This window comes from Siphateles boraxobius, unplaced genomic scaffold (genome assembly GCF_051911475.1).
Source record: "Siphateles boraxobius isolate OS27281-9 unplaced genomic scaffold, OSU_SipBor_1 171, whole genome shotgun sequence".
In the NCBI taxonomy this organism is placed as follows: Eukaryota; Metazoa; Chordata; class Actinopteri; order Cypriniformes; family Leuciscidae; genus Siphateles; species Siphateles boraxobius.
This window is the reverse complement of record NW_027508779.1, coordinates 377,501-387,500: the sequence shown is the minus strand read 5'-3', so window position 1 is coordinate 387,500 and position 10,000 is coordinate 377,501. Positions and strand designations below refer to the sequence as shown.

The 10,000-nt window shown below is 37.4% G+C and overlaps 1 protein-coding gene across 1 annotated transcript in view; it reads right to left on the bottom strand.

The window, feature by feature from the left end:
• pard3aa (par-3 family cell polarity regulator alpha, a) overlaps positions 1 to 10,000 on the bottom strand; it is a 466,122-nt gene that overhangs the window by 93,887 nt on the left and 362,235 nt on the right. Inside the window, exon 21 of the mRNA XM_077232480.1 lies at positions 5,132 to 5,404. Coding sequence (XP_077088595.1) covers positions 5,132 to 5,404 — 273 coding nt within the window. The remainder of the gene's footprint in view (positions 1 to 5,131; positions 5,405 to 10,000) is intronic.

Sequence of the window (10,000 nt, the reverse complement as noted above, 5' to 3'; positions counted from 1 at the left end):
ATCCTGGGTTGAGCCTTTTGGGTACATTTATTTCAGGTAGTTTTTTTGTTACCCAGCTCCTGGTCAGAAATAACCACCCAGGGGTTGAGTTATTTATCGTAGGCTTTGGTCTTTTCACGTGATGGAAACGCCTGATGCCTTGCACATTTTTTTTTAATGATTTTATTAAAAAAGATATAGAATATAAATGCTTAGAACGTTAAAATATGTTCTCAGATCTGTAAACTGAGTTTAAACTAAAGTTTAAACTCAGAAGTTCTCCTACTAAACATGACACACAAGCTCTGGCACGAGATCCAGCGACGTTACGGTGGAAACGGGACAAACTTTTTTAATTTTTACTTCTAATATTTGTTAAACAAGCTTGAATGTATGGCATATGTATTCAAAACTATGTAAAATATACTGTAAAATATGATCAAAAATAAACGAATTATCATGCAAACCAGTGGTGTATTTTTTATTTTATTTCGAGGATTTAAGTTCATCCGTAAACATGAATTCATGTATGAAGTAAAAAAAGAAAGAAAAAAGCTAGTACTATAGTACAAATAGTATGATGGGTTAAATAAACAACCCAATTTGCTGGGTGAAATGAACCCAACATGTGTTCTGTCCTATATTTACCCAGCCCTTGAGTTGAAAACAACCCAAATTGGGTTGCTTTTAACCAAGTGTTTTTTTAGAGAGTACATTCTCTTGACACGTGTTTTTCTGAGATTCTGAAACCGGCCTCAGTGATTGGCTGTGATTGACAGGATTTGAACAGACCCTCACTGAGTCTTATCCACTTCCTGTTCTGTGCACTGTACACAGGAAATCCTCCTCACCAGTGTTCTCTATGAAGAGATGAAATTACTTTCCCTCTGTGCCACTTCTTTAAGAGAATAAACACTTCAATGTCCAAGAAAACAGCTCTGAGAAAACTTTCGAATCCCACGTATCTCTTTATAATGAGCTAAAGGTGACGTTCACTCGAGGACTGTTTATTTCAGGAGCTATGAAAGTTCTATTAGCTTTCATTTAGAAATGCAAATGTTTGTTTGGGGTTTGTTTTGATCCACTGAGGGAGTCGGGCCTTTCAAATGGAGTGATGTGACTGTCTCGAATTTGAATGCATTACTCCGTTTACATAGATTACAGCCCTCGCAGCCAAATACGAATGAAAGTATGCAATTTATTCCAGAGGAGCGACGACAAATATTACAACGTTTTCTCAAAGGTTTGATTCTAAGTGATATGCAAAGCAGTGTGAAGTTAAAATATACACAGGATGATGTGCATGCAATCAGATGCCAAGTCAAGCTTTCTGAAATAAACATTTTTTTTTTTTTTATTTAAAAAGGAAAGAAGTTTCAGTGTACTGTGTCTATTTAAGATCTTCCACTTATAGTCTAATAAACTCCTCTGCTTATCCTTCACCCTGGACAGTACAGAGATTAATTAGAGAGAAAATCAAATAAATGAAAAAAGTTAGTAATGTGTTTATGCTGGAATTTCAAAAAATATCTTAATGTCACAAACTGAGCTGAAGAGATCTGTATTTGCTTCTGGGTATTTATTTGATCAATGAACAGAAAAGGAGCAAGAATATTCATAAAACCGAACGATTACAGAATTTGAGCAAGGAGCCCTGGTTGTAGGTTGCTTGCTAACTAGTTTAGCTCACAGTTAATTTCAGTTAACGTGATATGAATTTCACAAATTCCTAGTTTCGATGAATGCATCTTCTGGACTTTTTGTACATCCTTCTTTGTGTGTCTTTTCTTTTCACTTTGAGCGTCATTAAACAAGATTTTCAAGAATTTCTCAACTTGTTCTCTTCCTTCAAGCTTAAACACATGCAAAAAAAGAGAAAAAAATAGTCACTGGCAAATATAATAATAATATTAATAGTAATTGCTGTTGTTTATTTAATCTTAACAAATGTAATATACCCTAGTAATAGCAAGTAAATAAATAAACAAACAATCTACCCTAGGAATGATATGATGATAATTATAATTATCTTCCTTATAATTATTGTTGTTGTCCATAATGTTGTTTTAGGTGTTGTGATGATACAAAATAATATGCAAATAATTAAATATAAAGAAACTGTTTATAATATAATGAATAATTATTTGTACGTGATTAGATAATTTCATTCTAACAAACGTAAGGGTCAAATATGAAAAACAACCGCTAGCCTTAATAATTTAATTTACACATTTAAAATCAACGGTCAGGTTTGTCAATGTTTCAAACAACGCAGCATTTGTTATAGTGAATAAAAGATTATTTAAAATAATTTATAATATACATATAGTATATTAAAATAATATAAAAATATATATTAAAATGCATGCAAATATATATTAAGATAATTTTATCTTCTGTCGTATTTACCTATTGTATAAAAATAAATATATTATTTAAGATAATATTTACCTCCTTATATTATAACAATATACCCTTGTAGTTTAAACGAATGAATGCCACGTTCCCAGAGTGAACAGTAATAGCCATGGCTCTCGGGACAGGCTGATGCCCTTTCACTGCCGCCACACAGATACTGGCACTAGGATTAGCCAGATGACGGAGTGCCGGCGTAACTTTGTCATATTCACACTGTGACCAGATAGCAGGGGGTGTTAGCGGGTGATCTCCTGACAGTCGGGGGGGGGGGGGGGGCGATCCTGCTGGGAGAACAGCAGTTGGCAACGTAATAATAATCCCCTTCCCAATGCACCCTGGGAAAGGTCACACACCCAGAGTGACATATGTCAATCACGGCCTCTGCTTCACTGCCGGTGACGGGCCAATTACTGCGCCTCAGTAAACCCAGAGAGAGTCATTACTGTTTAGGAAAGAGACACGCTGGCTTATAGCATTTCCATAACTAACCGCTAACCATTTCATAACCACGAGATTAAATGAGCAATTGTGGTAATTCCTCGTTGCAGTAACGCTGGAGTGACTTTCCCTTTGTTTGTTCATACACTGATGGCTGTTTATTGGGAAATTTCTCATAAATATTGTAAAAAAAGCAATGAATTAGATTGGAAATGTGGTACTTTGGAATATATTGCTTCTATATATCTAAAAAATATTCTCATTTCAGCACAACAAATGTAGGTCGATCCCCAGCATCAAATATACAATGTCTAAAACACAAACCATGAAGTCGGCATCAACACAGAAGACGAATAAAGCTGAAACTACGTCTCAACTGTTCTTAGACTCAAACTTCTGGAACTTTTAAGTTGCACATTTCTGCTGGGATTGAATGCAAACTGATGGATTTTTTCTCCAATATGTCCAACCCAAACTTCCTGTTTCTCACTGTGAAAAAGAAGTGCACTTATTCTGAATGTGCACGTCTAGTGTACTTCAAAATTTAAAAGTATATTTAAAAACAACAACAGTATTTGGTAATATACAGTAATATTAATGAAATAAAAGGCCACTTAACACAGCAAGAACAGTTTTAAAAAGAGCACTGCCACTTTGTAATAGTCAAATCAAGTCTGACTTTAGAGTGCATTTATTAAAATAATAATTAATAATCTTTTGTCATGCTTTAAAGAATTAATTATGAAAGGTGTATATAAGTCCTACTTAACCGGGTCGAAAAGCTTCTAACGTTCAACTAATTGCATTTCATTTTAATTTAAACTATAATACATTTTCATTTAATTGCAATTAAGTGTCTGAAAACTGTAAGTTACTGTAAGTATATTCATTTAAAGTGTAATATTTCCGCAGTAACCATTTATTTTAAAGGTATTCTTAAACTTACTTCTCTTTCACAAGGGTCAATAGAACATATGTAAACACAGGTTTTTGTTAAACTATTATGGGATGTTTAAAACTGCAGTTTGTAGTATAAATTTTCTTTCTTTCCCTTTCAGAATTTCAGATACGCTGGCTTTCATAGCATTTCCATAACTAACCGCTAACCATTTCATAACCACAAGATTAATAGAGCAATTGTGGTAATTCCACTTATTTTGATGTGTTGACTAACACACATGTGAAATAAATTTTTTACTGTAGTGTTATTCAATATTACATTTAAATGTAATATATTTTTTAATGTAAAATAATTGCAACTTCCTCCTCATTACAAATATGCAATATTTCAAATATATGACACAAGTTTCAATAGAAATGACATCCAAGTATATTTTAGTTTACATAAATGTTTTTCAATACATTCGTTGGAGTACACTTTAACCATATTGCAAAAACAATAGAAGTAATTATGAAAGGTGTATATAAGTCCTACTTAACCGGGTCAAAAAGCTTCTAAAGTTCAACTAATTGCATTTCATTTTAATTTAAACTATAATACATTTTCATTTAATTGCAATTAAGTGTCTGAAAATGGTAAGTTACTGTAAGTATATTAATGTAAAGTGTAATATTTCCAGAGTAACCATTTATTTTAAAGGTATTCTTAAACCTACTTCTCTTTCACAAGGGTCAATAGAACATATGTAAACACAGATTTTTGTTAAACTATTATGGGATGTTTAAAACTGCAGTTTGTAGTATAAATTTTCTTTCTTTCCCTTTCAGAATTTCCAGAGATTCTGTGCACGTTGAGGCAAACGATGGTGGATCTGACATGATCCGTGATAATAAAGGAGCCTGCTGGTTATTAAATTTCCCCATCCAGAGAATTATCAATGATTTACCAGTGCTATAAAAGCAGCCGGTGGGACACAGGTGAGAAATCTGATAACACTGTTTGTTTGACTTTCATTTTTTCCACACCACAAAGAGCGGATGAAAGCAGCTTTTCATTTTTAAAACTTCCAGGCACTGACAAATATAAAGGGAGAACATCTTCGATTAGTCAGAGGACTGCAGAGAAGCTTTCTTTTTCCTCAGCAAAATAAAAGAAACTTCAAAAGTGAGGCAGCCCTTCACCCTATCCAACCTCAAAGAAATAAGAAACATTTGACAGCTCGCGACAGCTAGAAAACACGCCAGCATTGCATTATGCAAAGCTTCAGAAATATACACCCAAGGTTGCGTCCTTCAAGTCAAGAACATGTTATTGTCCTGTTATGTCAGCCGAGTATTACTTAACAAACACTCAGAATCAGCCAGTGCATAAAGTCAGGAGTCTTGGAGATCTTACCTGTCTGTGGAGGGTTGCCGTCCGTTGCGGGGCTTGTTGACCTGTGCGTAGAGCGCCTCTATGGGCATCGGCAGGTCTCGAGGACTCTGAGGACGCTCCCGGCCGGGGTTATGGCTCAGATCCAGACTGCTGTCCCGGGACGAGTCCAGAGACCCGATCCCAGCGTACGTGTGCTCCTCGTCCGAGCTGAAGGTTCGGTTGAAGTCCAGGATCTCAGCGTAGTCTCGTTCCCTGGCCTGTCGCTCTCTGAGCTCCCTCGTCTTAGCTTGAATTCTGCAAACACAGAACATCATTCGAGCTTTAGACACGGACTCTGAATCAACATGCACCAATGCTACAATTCTCAATGTCATTATTGTTTGATAACGATCGTTTTGGGGCGACAGTGGCTCAGTGGGTCATGTAGGTTGTCTACAAACCAAAAGGTTGGTGGTTCTATCCCCGGTTCCACCTGACCAAGTGTCGAGGTGTCCATGAGCAAGACTGGCGAGTTGAGTGGCGCCTTGCATGGCTGACACCGCCGTCGGTGTATGAATGACTGAGTGAATGGGTGAATGAGAGGCATATACTGTATGTAAAGCGCTTTGGTGGCCATTGGGTCTGTGAAAGCCCTATATAAATGCAGTCCATTTACCATTTACCATAACAAACATGTATTCTTGGGTAACACTTTACAATAAGGTTCATTAGTTAACTACCTTGTTTAACATAAGTATAGAATGAACGGAAACTTGATTTTACAGTACAGTACTTACAGTGTACTTAACTAGAAAGTACTGGGTAATATAAGGTAAGTACATGGGTTTAGGGTAGGGTTAGGGTTAGTACCTAGTTATTACCCAGTTATTGTAATGAACAATGAATGAACAATACTTCTACAGCATTTATTAATCTAAGTTAATATTCATTTCAACATTTACTAATACATTATTAAAATCAAAGGTTGCATGTGTTAACATTAGTTAATGCACTGTGAGCTAACATGAACAAACAATGAACAGCTGAATTTTAATGAACATTAACAAATATTAATAAATACTGTAACAAATGTATTGCTCATTGTTAGTTCATGTTAGTTAATACATTAACTAATGTTAACTAATTAACCTTATTGTAAAGTGTTACCCATTACTTTAATGGTCTCATTGTTTCTGCCTTAAATTATTACATTGTTTAAATTAATACGTTTAGCTAACTGTGTGATTTGTATATGTACATTTCTGAAATACATAACATAGACAGTCACCTCTGATAACAGATCACTCTTAATTGTAATGTGGACTCATGCATTTTCTGTAAAGCTGCTTTGAAACGATGTGTATTGTAAAAAGAGCTATACAAATAAATGTGAATTTAATTGAATTGAAAGGTTGTACACACTCAACTTCAATTTCAATCCCTTTATTTTCACACTGGAGTATTTGGTTCCATACCATAGTACGTTTGTGTCATCAATCAAAGTAAATCATGTTTTCAAGTCTAAAATAATAAATCAGGTTATTTCCTGGTAGCCAAAATGTAATAATTAGCGTGTCTGACGCAGAGTATTTCATTTGTTCTGTCGGTTGGGATGTTAAATAAAGCATTAAAAACTTAAGAAGATTATTGCAGCATGTCAGCGGCTCATATATTGACTCTTCATTTTTCTTCCACTTCTTCTTCTGTTGCACGAGTCAAGAGCACTTTTATCATTTTCAGGGTCTAGAAAGAGTCTGAGTTTGCGATATATATTTCCTCCTCTCTTACTGCGAAACACTCGCTCTGTCTGAATGCGCTTGAATTCAGAGTAAGGAGGCGTTCCTGTCACATATCACACACGCACACTTCAATACGCGACAGAAATCAGATTCATGCGTTTACATGCAGGGCGAAATTGGCACAAGGGGCAAAAATCTAGATGTGATGAACAGTTTATGCTTCAGCCGTTTATGACTTTACTCCGATGAAGGAAAACAGGTTAGCGTGTTTATATGATCACATGCATTATCGGCTTATTAAACTTAATCGGGTTAAGAGCGTGCATGTAAATGGGTACTAGAAGCTACTTGATGTTGTAAATATTTTAAAGTTATTGTAAAGTTATTGTGTAAAGTTATTGCTTTTTACTTTTAGAGATGATTCAATGATTCCAACATCTAATGTGAACATGCCTGATGGGAAATCTCTTGGGATTTATTTCCACCTTTGTGACACTGCCCTCAAAAAACATCATCAAAAGCAATAGCTGTGATTCCGTCAGAAACGTAATACATTAATTCCAGCCCGGAAGAACGGAAGCTTTTATATCAGCCGCCACGAATTGGAAGACAGACCCTCTTGGTCTATCTGAGACCCCCAGCTGAGCTCAGGACCCCCTACTGGCATCATGGGCTGCAAAATATCTGCCAAACCTGCTTTATTTCAATACTAGTGGATTCCTCTAAACGGAAAAAGCAGCAAGACAACCGAAGCCCTGTTCATTCAAACCTCTACTTTCTGAATACATTTCAAACGGCTCATGATAAAGGCTGTGGCCTCTTCCTTGCAGAAGGTTGTCAATGCATACTGTATATTATTCCCTAAAACATTCAGTGGGAAGTCTTCCCAAGAAGAAGGGAGTGATTTCTCCTTCAGATCGCTCTGATCTTCCGCCAAACGCCTCTTTCTGCCTTCCTCAACCTCTCTGTGTTTCTCTGCGCTGGGGTTTTTCAAAGGCCGCTCCTGGTGGGCTGAACTGAAAGAGTCTTTAATGTCTAATAGGCCACATGTGTCGTTCTAAGTGCTGTGTTGAGGGAAAGGAGATCCTCGGGAATGGGACTGGTAGTGGAGCGAGAGGAAAGACTCCTGTAGAGAGACCTCTGTCTTTGGTATTCACCCATCTCATCAGATCCAGATGGGCTCTGTATGCCCCATCACAAAAAACCTGAGCCTTTTGTAAGTATTTAAGTACCCTACCTTCTCACCACCCCAGGTCAGGGTTGACCCTTGACCCCTGACATTTATCTGTCAGTCGTTTGATTGACAGCTGCACCGAGACGAGAAGATATGTAGGACTTTCCCAGCTAGCAAGACTGAATGTTTCCACACGTTCTCATAAGCGCAATCTAATTTACCAACAATGAGCGTTTTCTCTCTGTCAGAGTCTAATACAATTACAATGCCATTGACTGCCTCTCTCTCGCCATCCTGCTTGAGGAAATCCAATTCGCTCTGCTAGAATTGTGTGCATTTATGACTCACGCTAATAGTCTGGGAAACACTTGGAAATCAACATCAGCATATTTTCATATGTGTGTGTGTATGTGTGTGCATTGTGGGAGTTTTAAAGTCGCCATGAAATGGAAGCTGCAACAGTCTTTTCTTCTCTATTGTGAAGTATATCCGAGTGAAACACATCTGGGACTGGAACAAATGTGGGCGGGGCTTGATTTAGTCCGTGGGGAATTGATTGGATGGTTGTGGTTTGCTATTGGCTGATCTCATGTGAGTGACAGGTTATAGCCCCACCCTCAATTTCAGAGAAGAGAATCTGCAAGAGGGAGGGGGATTTATTTTGATAAAAGTTTATGAGGCAATAAATAAATAATTTACAGCAATGAACTGTCAATTGTGATTTCATGGTGACTTTAACTTCTCTTTCTGTTTTTCTCCAACCTTTTGATTCACAGAGTTCATCCCTTGAACAGTTACATGCTGTTTCTTTCACGTTTGAAGGCTGATATCTTACACAGACGAGGCTCCAGTCCACCTGCCGTCGACTCAAACACTGATGTCACCTCGCTGCCAGTAAAAACCGTGTTATTACAAGTTACGGTCATCAATAGGAGGACGATGCCTCCGGCGCTGCGCCTATAATGGCCAAATGAAATCTGCGAGAGCGATATCTGTGTTTGAATGGGGAAATGAGCACACTGAAGAAGAGGTCTAGCCCAACCGGCCCCTGGAGAACCAGACTAAAACTCATTTAGCGCAGTGGCCTGGGGATGATACGTGTCCTCGAGCTCTCGTGTGTTGTGTGTATGACAGAAGGCTAACTTCAGGTTGAAGACCAGCATGTCCAGGTTACAGACTCACTTCAACACTGTGTCCTGAAACCAGCCACAATTCAAATGACTACTTATGGTTTTATAACAAACAAATACAGTATAGTAGAATTACTGTGGATGCCTTTAAACGTGGCCTTAAAACCCAACTTTTTAGGAGAGCTTTTGATTGAACTCTAGCCCTTTTCCTTATTGCTTTTCTTATTATTATTATTATTTTCTTGTTTCCCATGTGTTTTCATGTTTAGCACTGACCTGTTTTAACATGTAGCACTTTGGGATTTGCTTAAATATAAAGTGCATTACAAATTAAATGTATTATTATGAATTTATTAGCTGCAATTTTGTAATTTCACGCATTGTTATCACTTTCAGTGAAAACAGAAAAATGAGTTTGCACCCAAAACTTGGATTACTGTGTGTGTGTGTGTGTGTGTGTGTGTGTGTGTGTGTGTGTGTGTGTGTGTGTGTGTGTGTGAAAAATGAGTTTGCACCCAAAACTTGGATCACTATGTGTGTGTGTGTGTGTGTGTGTGTGTGTGTGTGTGTGTGTGTTGAACTATGACCATAACTGTGTGTATGTGCCTCAAATCCCAGCTAAAAATGTCCAGAATTCCCTCTTTAGTTCATTACACAGTTAATGGTCCAGTGTGTGTTCATGCAGTGTGTTCATAGCTACACTCAACACATTATCACTGCTTGTTTCAAATTCACAATCTCTCTCTCTCTCTCTCTCTCTCTCTCTCTCTCTCTCTCTCTCTCTCTCTCTCTCGCTCTCTCTCTCTCTCTCTCTCTCGCTCTCTCGCTCTCTCTCTCTCTCGCTCTCTCGCTCTCTCGCTCTCTCTCT